At 43.0% G+C, this 16,285-nt stretch overlaps 1 protein-coding gene across 1 annotated transcript in view; it reads right to left on the reverse strand.

Moving 5' to 3' along the window:
* The window catches only part of ppih (peptidylprolyl isomerase H (cyclophilin H)), a 56,834-nt gene that overhangs the window by 13,503 nt on the left and 27,046 nt on the right, over positions 1–16,285 (reverse strand). Inside the window, exons 2-4 of the mRNA XM_006641917.3 lie at positions 8,834–8,898; positions 7,286–7,309; positions 5,008–5,052 (exon numbers count right to left, since the gene is read on the reverse strand). Of these exons, the coding sequence (XP_006641980.1) occupies positions 5,008–5,052; positions 7,286–7,309; positions 8,834–8,898 (134 nt within the window). The remainder of the gene's footprint in view (positions 1–5,007; positions 5,053–7,285; positions 7,310–8,833; positions 8,899–16,285) is intronic.

A 16,285-nucleotide genomic window follows, 5' to 3' on the forward strand; every position in this document is an offset into this window, starting at 1 on the left:
TAAATAAAAGGCCTTCGAAAACAAAGATTTGAGTCTGGATTTGAAGGAGTTTAGAGAAGGTGACTCTGATATCCTTAGGGATAGAGTTCCAGAGCTGTGGTGCATAACAGGAGAAGGCCCTGTCACCCATGTAGTGTAGATGGGCTTGGGGACAGAGAGGAGACCAGAATTAGAAGAGCGAAGGTTGTGAGGTGGGGAGTAGGATGATAGTAGCTCAGACAAGTGCTGAGGAGCTGAGCCATGCAGAGCCTTATAGGTGAGCATGAGGATTTTGAAATCAAGACGAAACCTGACAGGACAACCTTTGCCATAAAAAGGCTGTTTCGCAACTCTGCAGAAGAAAATATATACACAGTACATTCAACTCTTGATCAAACTGCTGTCTTTTTTAACGCTGGTTGGCTGAACGGTAAATAAAGAGTCATAAGTATGAAACTGGTGACAATGCAAGCCTGACAAAAGCAAACAAGGACCAAAAAAGGTGGAAGTTAATTTTTATAAATTGCCATACTAATTGGACACCTGCACAGATAAGGCTTAAATCTCACATAATGCTAATCTGAGCCCTGGGAAACTCACTTTGCTTTCTTATGCTGCACAATACAGGTGCGTGGACCCGACTTGTCCAGGTGAACACCCTCGTCATGCTTTCCCTGTGACTGGTAGCTCTTCCACGATGCACATTGTGAAATAGAAAATCCTTATATCCAGAAAGATTGTCCTGAGTATTTGTCTTGTCAATTAGCAATATCTGTTGCAGTATGAGAAACCTGTGCCCAAACACGTATGCTAAAATTTCAGCCCAAACTGAATTTTTCCCCCCACTGAGTGCATTACTGTAGAGCCTGTAGACTGGAGAGAACTACGCAGTGACTCAAGTTACAAATCGCATTCCCAGACACAGGGCGATATTAAGCTAATCCCTATCAATTACACCAGGTCCAGCTCTCCATTTCACTTAAACACACACATATATATTAAAAAAGAACAGAAAATGAAAAGAAAGACAACATTCTTCAAGCTAAGCAGGTGTGAGCCTGGTCAGTACCTGGATGGGGGACCTCCTGGGAAAAACTAAGGTTGCTGCTGGAAGAGGTGTTAGTGGGGCCAGCAGGGGGCGCTCACCCTGCAGTCCATGTGGGTCCTAATGCCCCAGTATAGTGACGGGGACACTATACTGTAAACAGGCGCCGTCCTTCGGATGAGACGTAAAACCGAGGTCCTGTCTCTCTGTGGTCATTAAAAATCCCAGGGCATTTCTCGAAAAGAGTAGGGGTATAACCCCGGCGTCCTGGCCAAATTTCCCGTTGGCCCTTACCAATCACGGCCTCCTAAGAACCCCCCTCTATGAATTGGCTTCATCACTCTGCTCTCCTCCCCACTGATAGCTGATGACTGGTGAGCGTTCTGGCGCACTATGGCTGCCATCGCATCATCCAGGTGGGGCTGCACACTGGTGGTGGTGGAGGGGAGTCCCCATTACCTGTAAAGCGCTTTGAGTGGAGTGTCCAGAAAAACACTATATAAGCGTAAGCAATTATTATAATTATTATTATTATAAGTGCAAATAAAAACAGCATATGAATAAGGCACATGAGGACCAAAAGGTCAGTCCAAACTGTCCAAACTCATGGAGAACTAGAGGAGAGGTGTGGAAAGCTGAAATCTGCAAACGAATAGAGAGGATTTCCAAGAAGAATCTTTCGTTTAGAGAAGAGGGAAGGTGTGATCCAAGTTTCAGGATAATTTTGGTTTTGGATGTCTTTCTGCATTTAGGAGTCCCAGAATCCCTCTGTGAGGACACAGATGTTAAGATGAGAAAGGTGAAACGGGAAACTATCAGCTTCGACAGATCTTTGACCTTCACAGCCCTGTCATGTTCCCTGAAACAGTCTGCCAGTCTCCTTTCTGTCGCGTCAATGTAAAAATGTAAATAGCTGGGCATTTTCTGCAAGAGATGCAGTAAATAAGGCTGCTGGAAATACGTGATGTCATCTGGGTGATCCGGAATTGTCCAGAGGGATGTTGAATGCGTGTTGCATTGGATATTAGGGCATCAAAAGAAATTTCTTAGAAATCCGGGAAATTCATATAGGCATAAGAAAAAAGATTTTGTAGCAGAAGCCCTGACATTTTGTTGCACAGATGTGACAGGTTAATTCATGGTACTGATTTATACGTCTTCAGCAGAGTGTCTGCTGTAATGGTCACAGGCTAACAGCATGTGTGACCTTTCCACCACCGAAAGCAATATAAGCTGTGTATCTGTGAGATGCATACTGGGCATCACGTTGCAGATGCTGTTTTGTGGGATTCTGTGCAACTCCTCTTGTAAACAAGCATTTGCATGTTTACTGGTCTCTGGACCAAGAAGCCACAAAACCCATCCCACCAATATTCAGCCAGGCTCAAACCTGATGAGCCTGGGCGTCCACAGCAGAACCGCAACACTGTCACCTGACAAGAAAGCTATTTTTATACAAGCAGCAGGAGGAAGAGAGCTGGAATGTGGTCACACAAGGAAGATCATGAACAATGGGAACCACAACCACTATACCTCGATTGCCATGCCAACAATCCTATTTCAAAGGGGCAGAAGCTGGTTACATGACCTGGTAGAGCAGTCCCTAAGGGTCATACAGCAATAGTAACATTTCAGAAGCTGCACCCTCCTAGCATAAAGGGTTGGGCCTAATTAAAACCATGTGAAGATGACCAACAAGCTCCTGCAACGTCCCTTAAGTGCTACTACTGGTAGCAGTGCTTTTCTTTTCTGATAAATAATTACTGCAGGTGTTGTATACAGCCATTATCAGACAACCAATAACTTGTCTTCTTTGAATGATTTCCAGGATTTCTGGTTACTACAAAGAATATGTAACCCATGGAAATTCAGGGGGTGCTGCTGATAAATTTACAGAAGACTATCGTGTACCTTTTATTAACCATCCGGCAGCCAATGAGAAGCCTGATCTCATAGATCATGGTTCCCATACTGCACCCAGAAGTCAAGCCTGCCCCTCCAGCACAGAACCACATGGTTCCAAAAGACAAGCTCTTCAAAACAAACATCAATCTGAGAACGCACCTAGAAAAAACAAACTATAGAACTTCCTTTTGAGTAATAACAGCTCCAGGTGCATATAAAATGTTTGTTTTTTCCAATGTATGATGCTGGAAGAGCATTGAAAAAGTATTCAGCGCACAGTTTTCAGAGTTTGATGCCTTAAAGCTTGTAGCCATGGCATTTCGATTTGTAATATCTTTGCGATATTGGTTTATTTATTAATATTGTTATACTGGGGTGTAATATCTGCTCTATATACACACCTGCTCCACACACTGAAAGCAAAAGTCAGGGAGAAAGAAATCAGCAACAGAAAAGAAAAATGGAAAAGCCATTAGTGAATTCGTATTCAAACCCTTTACTGTGGCAAGCCTAAATTAATTTAGGTGCACAAAATTAACTATATGAGTCACAGAATCAGCTGAGTGGTCTCCGTGCAAGAACAGTAGTTCACACGATTTCAGAATGAATACACCTGTCTATGACATAAGAGTTCACAGAAACATTCAACCATGTAGACCAAGAAGCTTTATAAAACAACACAGAAATAAAACCAGATAAAGACACAGATCAGGAGAAGGGCAAGACATTTCAGTGGCCCCTAACATCTCTTTCAGAATGCTGATGATTAAGTGGGATCATTAAGTGGAAGGCACCTAAACTATGCCTTCATCAGGCTGTCCCTCCAAACTGAGCAGCCTGGCAAGGGCTAAACTTGTTAAGATAAGATCAGATCACTTTATTGGACATATACAATTTCTTGCATTAGGAATGCATCTTTTTGCATACCTCAACTTGCTCTCCATGAGACACAAAGACAGGGAGAGAAGCTTGGGGTCAGAGCGCAGGGTCAGCCATTTATACGGCACCCCTGGAGCAGCTGGGGTTAAGGGCCTTGCTCAGGAGTAGGATTCCTCTGCTGGCCGCCGATTACGAACCGGTAACCCTGCAGCCACAGATCCTGAGCCACAGAGCCACCGCACTGCCCAGGAATGCCACCATGAGGTCAATGACAACTCTAAAGAGTTCCAGAGCAGGAGAAAATGCCCTTGGGACAACAATATCCTGGCTTAAATGGAACTAGGAAAAAAAATCCCATATCCCACATGATGTGTGCAACACAGCACCTAAGTGATATTGCCAAAAACATGAGTTTTCTGGTCAAACGGGATAAAAACTGGAATTTACTGGTCTAAATGCAAAGCACTACATCTGACGCAAAGCCAAAAGTTTTATCACTCTGTCATCCCTCCTGTCAGACATGGTGATGGCAGCAAGATGTTATTGTTCTGCTTCACATCAGCAGGGACTGCGAAGACTGTCGTCGAGTGGGATTACAGATGAAGCGCCGTATGAGGTACTGGCAAATCTTAGAGACGAACTTGTGTCAGACCTAAAACTTGGGCAAGCTGGGACAAAGACTGATCCAGACAATAATTCCAAAGCACAAGGCCAAAGCTACAGTACACCAGAGGAGCTTAAGAATAAGAAACGGATTGTCCTTAAGCAGCACAGTCAAATTCCTGGTTTCCTGAACCCTGAGTCAGTGGAAAGACTGAAAAAACTGCTGTCCATTAGCAAGCCCCTACCAAGCTGAGAGAACCTGAGTACATCTGCCAAGATGAATGGACAAAAACCGCACCAAGCCGGTGTGCAAATCTGGTAGAGACTTGCCCTAAAACAAGTGCCACTGTAATTGTTACCAAAAGGTGCTTCTACCAAATACTGGGTGTGCAAGTCTGCATACAACTGCCATCACCATATTTCAGTATTCTCTCTTGAGTTTTTTCTGACATTTACTGTCTCTTACTCTTAGATGTTTTCAGTCTGAGCATTCAGGTTTTGAATGTTTAAAAAAAAATGTGTATGTTGCATTTTGTAAGTTTGCCAAATGGGACACCACAGAAAAATACGCAATGCTTTTTTACTATATACCTTACCTATGGAATGTACTGCCTTTGTACCCAATAGGAACGCCATCCTTCCTGTTAAAATAAAAAGACAAATGCCATGAAATGCATCAAAATGTTTAGTGCAAAAGAAATATATTCACTATTGCAGCACAAACGCAGTTGTCAGTCTATCAAGGGATGAATTCCACACCAAACTTGAAACCAAGGTATGCAATGTCCTGTCTTTTGTGCAATAGCCCCACAGGCTACGATGCCATCCATGTCTTCATACTCGAAGCGTACTGTGTGTTCTACTTATTCTCTGTTGCCATGTGTTATGCAAAGAGGAGAATCACACAAACATGCCGTTGGATACAACGTAACTTGTTGACTTCTGGAAGCAGCAATATTCACTTATTCACATAGTTTAATATATGTAGTTTACCGATTCTCTTGTATAATCAATATTACTTTTTCAGGTCGGTATTTAATAAAGCAATCTTCCTCAACGGGCAGCAGTAAGGACTCCAGATGCAATAACTGCCTGAGCTCCGTCACTATCAAACAGGCTTTACACCGAAAGGACAAGGGCATTTCTCGAAAAGAGTAGGGGTATAACCCCGGCGTCATGGGCAAATTTCCCATTGGCCCTTATCAATCATGGCCTCCTAATAATCCCCATCTCTGAACTGGCTTCATCACTCTGCTCTCCTCCCCACTGAGAGCTGGTGTGTGGCGAGCGTTCTGGCGCACTATGGCTGCCGTCGCATCATCCAGGTGGGGCTGCACACTGGTGGTGGAGAGGATCCCCATTACCTGTGAAGCGCTTTGAGTGGAGTGTCTAGAAAGTGTAAGCAATTATTATTATTAACTCTTTTTGGAATCTTCGTCTGGTAGGTCATTTCATTTCCAGTTCACCATTCCCCAGGTCTCCACCAGGTTCTTGTTTCATTCAGATAAAGCCTTTGCCCAAGATGATTGGAACAATCCTTTTCAACACATGCGCAATGTGTTTCTGGTTCCAGCTTTGCCTCTTGGATTGGTCTTGCATTGCCTTTCCTTCTGCCTCAGTTCATATTAATGAGCCACAGCCTTCGTAGCTTTTCTTAAGTTCCAGGTGACAAAGGCACCGTCTTCACAGGACTCCAGGCCTCGCAGACGCAGAGCGGCTCACAGGCACAGTCTTCGCTGAACTGGTGAAGTCCCTCCTACCGACTTCACATACCTCTTTGCGCCCCTCTTCACCCAAGCTCTCTACTGCTGGTTCGGCCCTTGATTTATCTAGACTTGAACAGGGTGCACAGCTGCTCCCTGCTCTATGGATTGCCAGCAGATCCAGTCCCCATCTTGGACAAGTGTAAACAGCCTCCAAGAACAGACACACTTGGGAGACGTACCAGCCCTCAAGAGCTCTGCCCCTCATGACATCACAGCTTTGATAAACCACCCAAGCAACTGACTTGGATTGTGTCAATATGAACGATGAAACAGGAACCAAAACACAAGGGGAAACTTCGTGAGAACAGAAGGCCATTCTTTAACCAAAGGGTGGAGGGAGGATGGGACAAGACACCTTCCACACGATTGAAGCTGATACCCTGGTTTCCCCCAAGAAACACCTGGATGAGATCCTTGGACCAATTAGCTATTAACTACCAAACGGGCTGGATGGGCCGAATGATCTCCTCTTGTTTCTTACTGGTCTTGTGTTCTTCTTATACCACATTCAGGGATTTGAAGTAAAAAGTTTGGCAGAAGAAGCCCAAACCAAATTTCAATCTTCTTGTTTGCTGCTACACCTTTGTTCCCTGCACCTTCCGCACCTGTAAGGTTCATCTGCTCAAGAAAGATCAATGCCAGGATACACACACACACCTGATGCCAACCCAGAGATCAGTATCCTCCCTTAACAAGAAACAAGAGGCAGGCTCAGCTATTATTTCAATAGAGCACGAGATAACTTCAAGGTGCATGAATGCAGATTAGAGACAGCATGGCTATATTTCTGAAACCAAAGACAAGAGTTGGGTGGCGACAGCTACAGTGGAACCGTGCACAACACAAAGCGCACTCTTTGTCTTGCCACTTGTCCTGTACTCTTGTCCCTGAGGCACTTGGTTAAAAGCAGGTTGTGACGTAAGCATGCGTCAGGCACGTCGCTACTTTCTTTGCTACACTTGTATCGATGAACCCTTGGCATTTATCTGTTTCTGCTAGGCTGGTACAGTTTGTACACGATTGCACAGCCCTTAGAATCGGATACAGATCAAAGTGCACAGCAAAGAGGGCCTTGTTTGGTTCCCAGACAACAGCTGATCCCACTCACCTGAATTCTCCTGTGCAGAACTGCCTGAAAAAGAACAAGAGGACAGGACATGTTATTCATGTTAAAAAGGCATCAACAGTTACCTACACGGTCCTCATCCCCTGTCAGATTGTAAACAGCTTATTACACGCCATGTGAGTGATGGCCTGTTTGTCTCTGTTCAGCCTACAGCTCACTCTGCTATAACGTGGCATCAGGTATAAAACATAAGAAAAGATCAGATCACTTTATTGGCCCTATACAATTTCTTGAATTAGGAATGTGTCTTTTCGCATACCCCAGCTTGCTCTATATGAGACACACAGACAGGGAGAGAAGCTGGGGGTCAGAGCGCAGGGTCAGCCATTTATACAGCGCCCCTGGAGCAGCTGGGGTGAAGGGCCTTGCTCAGGGGCCCAACGGAGTAGGATTCCTCTACCAGCCACAGGATACGAACTGGCAACCTTCCAGCCACAGGCACAGATCCTGAGCCACAGAGCCACCACACCACCCGTGCTACTGTAGGTGCCTGATTTAGTTGGCCTGATTCCTAATACAAGAAATTGGATATGGCCAATAAAATGATCTGATCTTGTCTCATCACAATTTAGAGTTTGCAAAATTTCTGGGCTGTATTTGGAGTTAAAAAGCATAGGAAGAACAAGTTGAACTGATGCAAAATACTTTTAAAAGGCTTAAACGTCTCTCCTCCCTAGTTGCTGCTGTGTTTTTGTTTCCCTTTCTTTCAATGTGTGCAGACACCTGGTGTGAAAACAGGTGTGAGATGAAAGCAGAAAAGTTCTGCTGAGATCTTAAAAAAAAACCCCAATGCATTCGTTTAACTGACAAACATCATAGTAATAGTCCCGCTCCTCTGCTCTGGTATGTGTAGCACTATTACAACACCAATGTCAGGTTAAATTTGCAAAACTTGGTTCCTCCGTGCTGCAAATCTGCCCAATTGTTTAGAAGAAAAAATCCACAAGTTACGCAAAGAAGATTTCAAAACCTAACTCTCATTATGCATTTTTTTTACCTTGGCATAGTGATTTAAAACCCAATATAAGCTTGCTTACGTTTTGAATTAAAGCCAGAGTTACATCAGACGATTTGCAGGATTTCTCAGGAGGATCAATGGACAATTGGACAGCCAGATAATTGTTTATTCTGAATAACCTCAGCACATTTAGAAACATCCAATACCTTCACAGACTGTCAATCTCAACACCAATAACGGTCCCGTTCATTCAACCAAATAATATACAGTAGCTCTGGTAACACTGCGATTAAGCACATTTTTAGTTTTTTTTTTAAACTGATTAACACAAATGTCCTATTTCATATTTCGCAGACATTTGGTGAGAGCCAGCTGACCAGTATATTTGGTCTAGGCAGTCAAGCAGTTATTGAAATAGTCTCTGACCTGCATTTACTGGTTAAAGAAAGCTGTCAGATTTCTATTGTGACTTCTCCATTCAAATAAAAAAAAACATCCGCCATATTTACCTATGCAAAACCACCTGTTCAAAGGTATCATTATACCATATATTAATCCAAGCACAATCTTACCTGAAATTCTCTGCTGTTTTGGGAACAACGTCAGCAAACAGCTCAACCTTCATTCTTCCAACCTCCTGGATAAAAAGAAAAGCAACAAGAGAGATATGATTGGAAAGTGGTCTCCAAAAAACACACACTACATTTTATCAGGTAATAGAATGTTTACTCTAATATACTGCTCATTTTCACATGGATATTTATAGCTCTGAAAATGTGGGGCAAATCGCAGTTGATTGTCAACCCCGAATTTCCCAAAGAGCCCTGAACTAGGAAAAAAATTACATGAAAAATGATATGAAAATAAATGATGAATTTGCAGTACCTACACGTACTGAAAATACATTTCTTAATTACTTAAGAACAAAAGAACAGTGTCAAATGAGGGGTGACCATTCGGCCTTTTTTTTAAAGACCAGGGAATCAGCTTCAGGTACATGTTGGGGCAGCTTGTTCCACACTCCCACCACCCTTTGGGTAAATCAGTGCCTCCTGTTCTCAGTTTTAAATGCCCTTCCATACAGTTCCCACTTTTACCCTCTGGTTAGTGTTTCACTATTCATTTTGAAGAAGTCCACTATGTTGACTTAGAATATTTTGATTGTTTTTATCAGATTTCCTTGTATTCTTCTCTGTTCAAGGCTAAAACATCCAGTTCCCTCAGGGTGTCAGTGTAAGAGATTCCTGTACGCTCTGCAATGTATCTGGTTGCTCTTTTCTGGATGGTTTCCAGAGCAGCAATATATTTTCTCTGACATGGTGACAAATGTGAACACAATATTCTAAATGAAACCTTAGTAGTGCATTTAACATTCTTTGATGTAAATCAAATACTTTTAAATATATATCATGACATTTAGCTTGCTTGTTTTATTGCTTCCTTGCATTATCTAGAAGACATATATGGTGTGTTAATACAAACACCCAGGTACTTTTCATAAGAAGCCTCTTCTGTCTCAGTGTCTTCCATTTGGTATTTTTGTATCTATCCTGTACTTCTCTACATTTAATGTCATCTGCCCAGTCTTGGAATGTTTTCTAAATACTTCTGAATCTCCTTTTCTGCTTCTACAGTCTTTGCCAGTTCTACCAATATGGAATCCGCAAAGCTGATGAGTTTGCTAGCTATATCAGAATCTAGATCATTGACATAAATCAGGAAGAGCTGTGGTCCTACTACAGATACCCGTGGTACTCAACTAATTACATCACCCAATCTGAGCAATCTGAGCATTTACTCCTTATCTGAACTCACTGACCAATTTACGTTCCAAGCAAGTGTTCCACTAAATGCCTACAGTCTGTAATTTGAAAATTCATCTTTATATGCAACTTTACATCTTTAGAAACATAATATGGAACTATATATCCTATTTAACATTTACCTTTACAAAACAGAGGTCTTATTGTCAAGACTATACAGCAAGCAATTCCACTTCTAATACTGTTGTAATGAAAATATTTTCAAATTAAAACAAGCAGAATTGCAAACTACTTGTTACCTCCTTGAAGAAGAATTTACCATCTTGAAGAATTAAAAAAAAAATAACTGCAAAATATCTGAAAAAAGATTCCATATCCAAAAGTGTTGTATTTTTACTTTTCGGTGTGGAGTTAACCTTTGCAGGTTGCACACAGACACGACTCTCTAAGCTCTGTTTGGTTTGTATACAAATGTACATGTAAATAAGGCCAGCTTGTGCCAAGGTTGTCTGCTAAGAAAATACACCACTAATTTAACTTCACCATGTCAAAACTACTGTGCTTAATTTCTTGTGTACAGTCTAGGCAACATGCTTGTGTGTAGTAAATCAGTCTCTTGAATTCAGGGTCTATGTGAGGCTCCAGACAAGTTTGTGTGGTGTAATTTACATCAGCAGCATGTGTCTCTGAGTTGATCATGTTCACAACGTGGGAAAACAAGGAAGATTAGGAAAGAGAAGCGGCTGTTCAGCTCATCTTGTCTGATTGTTTGTTTACAGCTTACTGGCCCCTTGAGCTAATTCCAGAGGGATCTGGAGGAATCCGTTCCAACAGGCCTGAGCAGCTCGCTCCTCCTAAATCTTTCGACAAAAGAGGTCCTTCAAACCCTGTCACTTTCCACCTGTGCTCCTGTTTCAATATGGATCCCAAAGCCGTTCTGTAGGTCGGTCTGGTCAGCTCTTTTAAAGATTTAGATACCAATTGCGCCCTGGGGATCTTCATGGCAGAGATACAGTATGTTGCCACCGGCCTCTTGGATGGATGGTTTAAATGAGGGCAAAATAACAGACAACTCATTTTATTTCAGGGCTTGTCTGAGTTTTTCATTTTCATTGCACTGTGCTCACACACGCCACTGGACTAAATCCTGCTGTATATAAATTCTTCTGTTCCATCAATCCATTTTTTAACCGCTTCCTCCAATGCAGGATCTCAGGGGAGCCGGAGCCTGTCTCAGCGATCAGTGGACGCAAGGCAGAGCCCCCCCTGGACAGGACACCAGGCAACTGCAGGGCACAGACACAGACACTCTCACACCAGGACCAATAGGCCAGAAGCCCAGTAGCCCACCAGCGTGTTTTTTATACTGGGGAAAGAACCAGGAGCACCCAAAGGAGACCCCACACAGACACAGGGAGACCATGCAAACTCCGTGCAGAACGCACCCTGGGTCCAGAATTGAACCAACAAGGCGTCACCATGTTGTCACTCTGCTTATCGCGCAGAAAAAACATCTAAAAAACATTCAATCTTTATTAGGATCCTTCATTTTCTTTTTGCTCCACATGTTTGGCAAATACTTATACAGTAACTTGTATGTTGTATGATTATGTTGTGTATTGTTTAGTGTGTATATTGTCATGATATACACACTAAGAACGCAGGTGTCTCTAATAATACCACCCGCATGGGGATATTCTTGACAAAATCTTTACAAGTTGGGGGTTAGGATAATTTAATTTACTTATTGATTAATCCACACGGGTATTTTCTGTTATTCACCATTTTTGTAAGCTCCTATTTGTAACAGTATGTCAGGGACCATCTTGGATTTAATCTTTTATAATCCACAAAGCCACCACTATAGAAATAAATATACTTTACAATATATGAATCACTTTTTGACTTACCAAACAATATTTGCACACGATGTGTATAGTATAGTCTTACAGAAAAAGTTACTTAAGTAATGTGAAACTATTACACAACCAGTATATCAGGACAGACTAACATGTCTCATGAATATTCAAGATCTTAAAAAGTAATCAATCTCTTTATCTTTAAAGGGCACTTGTTCATAACCAGGAACACTGAAAGAACACAATGACCCAGATGGATAACGCCTTTCTTTACCAGTACAGCCACTGGTGTTTTGAACATGTTGTTGAAGATGAATGATTCTTCAGAGAAATAACTGGAGTTGAAACTTTTATCATTAAACAATAACCGATAATGATTACAATGAGGATAACAACAATTATCCTCATTGCAGTTATAAATAGCAGACAGCAAACAGGAAACACCCAAGAGAGCATAAGAACAGTACGAAATGAACAGAGGACAAACTAGCCCATCTATCCCCTCTGGTAGTTATTATCTAATTGATCAAAGGATTTCATCCTGCTGCTTCTTGAATGGTCGCCTGTTCCATACTCCCACAACTCTTTGAGTAAAGACGTGCCTCTTGCTGTTGGTTTTAAACACAATTCCATGGCGTTTTCCCTTGTGTCCTCTGGATCATGTTTCAGGGCTCATTTGGAAGAGATCGGCATGGACTGACGTTGTCGATGATTTTGAAGGATTTCGAAAAGGGTCATCAGGTGACTGTAGCTTGACTCACTATAGCTCTGTTGTTTTATTTCATGCATACCTTCCTGCAGTCAATGCAGAAAGAAAACTGAAACTACATTTTAATTACTGGATTTAAAAACTTCTAAAACAAAACCAAACTATTAACACCCAGTTACTCTGAAGCCTTTTCACAGCATTCCAGAAAACCAGGCCTCCCTCTATGTAAACCGTTAGAGGGCTCAGGGTAAATATTTTTAATCCCTGTGTTAAGTCCCACTATGTCTCAAACATTGTTTGCCTGGCAGTCTTGTTAGCCATATACTGTTTAAACAGCATTCCAAAAGCACTGGGCAAACTCTAATCTAATTCTTAAGAAAACAAACTGAAAGGCACCGATACAAAACATTCAATAGGTGTTCACCTCCAACACAAGGCAGAGGCTTAATTTTGTTTGTCCTGGTTAATCTTCAGAATGTTCTTAAGAGGGAAAAGTACATGCTCAAGTCTTAGGCTGAGCACCAGCTCGGACACTCCCTCTATATCCTAGAGCAGCTCCCTGTTCTGTGCCCTCCTGAGTCTTACTTTGCCATCCTCATCACCACAAGCCAACTTGATCTCTGGCCTGCTTTAAAGCTGGGCATGCTGTCAGATACCACAGAGCTCTCTTCATCCCTGCCCTTCGAGGAAAAGAAAGAGATGTGGGTGATCTTCCACGACTTGTTTAAAGTAGAGTTAATTTCATCAAATCATGCAGTCCAAAACGTTACACAGACGCTTGTAACACTTAGATCTATGTACGTCTGCCAGCTCTACGCACTGCAAGTGAGCAGAAAGCATGGCGGACCTTTGAGAACCAGACAAGCCAGTGGCCTCCGTTTGGAACCTGTCCATCGTTGAGTGACAACAGCCAATCAAGGACAGCTAACACTGAACTATGAGGTATCCACCTGGGATTTAAGGCCAGCTTTGATCTCTGTTCTCTAAGCCACTCCCTAACCTCTTAAAAGCAGTTTGGAGACCTTATTAAACCCTGAGCAAACTTAGGAGTTCTAAACAAAGCGCAACTCGGGCCATGCTGCCCTGCACACATCCTGACCCAGCTCATAGAAAAATGCCCTGGCACAATGACGCTATGTCCCGCAAAGTGGGAGCTGAGGCTACCCATCTGTCAGCGGAGCTACTTGACAGTGCCCAGGTGTTAAAAACAGCCCCAGGCAGCGCGAGGAAAAGAAGGCAGATAAGGGCTGTGGAAAAAGGACATGTGATTCATTCAGACCCGTAGTTTCTAGCAATTCAAAAGGCTGTTCAGCAGAGTATCAATGTCATTACGCACACAACTGGGAAGGAGACTGCAGCAGTGCCATGGTCAGTGTACCAGCCATGCTGATATCTTTGGAACATTCAAGGTTGGGGGACTATTTAGCTAAAGAGGTCAAATAGCTGTACCTGTGGCCACTGCCGGAGAAGTGCCTCTTCTGTTCTGTGCGGTGCTACAGTAACTGCTACAGTTAGAGCTACAGAAATTGAGCTCATTGTGATCATCACACTTAATTTTATTAGAGACTCTTGTGGACCTTTTTCAGAACGTCAAACTGGATCGTTCTGTGTTTAATCCGGAACAAACTGGCCCGTCGTCTGAATTCGGGACCTGAGGAAGCACGGTGGCAATGTGCCTCGCCCATTTTATGCAATGTAAAAGAAATCATTTTAATATTTCTGAGAGGCGTTCCGCCAAGCCTGGCTGTCTGGATATTTACATAGGCACTTTTGCATTTCAGCCACCAAAACAACACAGGAAATGTGAGCAATGCCAGCCTCCTTGCATGTGGCCGACAAAATACTCTCTCATTCCAGACAACACCTGATGGCAAATCCAACATCCAACACCATATTCTCCTAAACCTTTTAATTAGAGTTACTGAACGTTTTCACCGATCAAGAGGGAAGGCGGACTGAAATCCTTGTTTAAGACCTTTCCTAAAAAAAACAACAAATCAAACGGCAATGTAAACTCATGACAAAAACACCAGCCTTTCTTTAACTCAACCTTGAGGCCTGCAGACTTCAGTTCAAGTCAGCTGGTCTCGTGCATAAGCATTTCAGCTCTTAACCTAAATAAAATAGATTATTTTTAGACTGCAGGTAAGAAAATCACAAGCGCTGCACAATTTAACATGATTAAAAAAAACACTTGACAATTTGGGGAAACAAGTCACACAAAAATCAGTTTATTAGCCAGTCCTCTTGAGATGCTCCCCCTTGGGAACACACAGTGAGTCGCAAAGGGGCACTTAAAAAACCAGGAAACCTGCTTGTCTGTCAGTGATGGCACCATCAGCGTTTACAGCCCAGCACCCGAGGCACAGGACTGCATTATGACATTTCGTAAAAGGTCAAAAGAGGTGAATCCAGGATACAGATGCTTTTCACGATGGTCGCCTGGGTGCATGAACAAATTCAGTTGTAATGTAGTGCACGCTTTGGACATGAGTAGAAATGAAGAATATTCCCTGTCTGGAGGCTCTCTGTCACTACAGTAGTTCCCTGAGGGACAGTATCACCTGTCTGGAGGCTCTCTGTCACTACAGTAGTTCCCTGAGTGACAGTATCACCTGTCTGGAGGCTCTCTGTCACTACAGTAGTTCCCTGAGGGACAGTATCACCTGTCTGGAGGCTCTCTGTCACTACAGTAGTTCCCTGAGGGACAGTATCACCTGTCTGGAGGCTCTCTGTCACTACAGTAGTTCCCTGAGTGACAGTATCACCTGTCTGGAGGCTCTCTGTCACTACAACAGCTCCCTGAGTGACAGTATCACCTGTCTGGAGGCTCTCTGACTCTGTAACAGCTCCCTGAGTGACAGTATCACCTGTCTGGAGGCTCTCTGTCACTACAGTAGTTCCCTGAGTGACAGTATCACCTGTCTGGAGGCTCTCTGTCACTACACTAGTTCCCTGAGTGACAGTATCACCTGTCTGGAGTGACAATACATCTCCTCAGGCTGGAAAGCACAAATGAATTTGTGCCACAAATAGTACCAGTTCAAAGCTCCAACCTGACCACATACAGTACATGCTCTTGTTTTCTACATGCAAATGAAAATGCGAGCAAAAAGCAATGCATACCAAGAAGGCTGCGTGTAATGAGCCAGAATAAATACAAAACAGAAAATGAATGCCCGACTGTCAGATACACAGAAGAGGGTGGGGGAGTCTTTATTCACCAATATTAGAGAGGTGTTTCTGGATGAACTTTAAGGGGTTCTCCACTTTAGTACCTGGACACCTTGCTTTACAGGACTCTGACCTTCTAATAACTTGAGTAGTGAACTGATTCATTTTTTTTTATAACTTCTTGATCAACACAAGAGCCAGAGAATAAGCCAGGAGGGCAGAGTGAGCCCGTCAGTAGAACTTCCTGGACAGGACCCAGCCCTCTGGAGAGCACACACACACAGACTCATGCGCTCTCTCACACGCTCCAGGTTAATGTAGAGACGCCAAGTAACCTGTACAGCGCAGACTGCAGGACCACGGAGACAAAATGTGATAAAGCCAACCCCACACAGAAGGCATATGTGCTAATGTGTGCATATGTGCTAATCTGAAGATCGCTTGATCCTGACAAGGCACAGATCCATCCATTTTCTAACCACTGTATCCAATTCGGGGTCGCTGAGCCTATCCTGGCAA

The sequence above is a fragment of the Lepisosteus oculatus genome, chromosome 25 (assembly GCF_040954835.1).
Source record: "Lepisosteus oculatus isolate fLepOcu1 chromosome 25, fLepOcu1.hap2, whole genome shotgun sequence".
NCBI classification, from domain to species: Eukaryota; Metazoa; Chordata; class Actinopteri; order Semionotiformes; family Lepisosteidae; genus Lepisosteus; species Lepisosteus oculatus.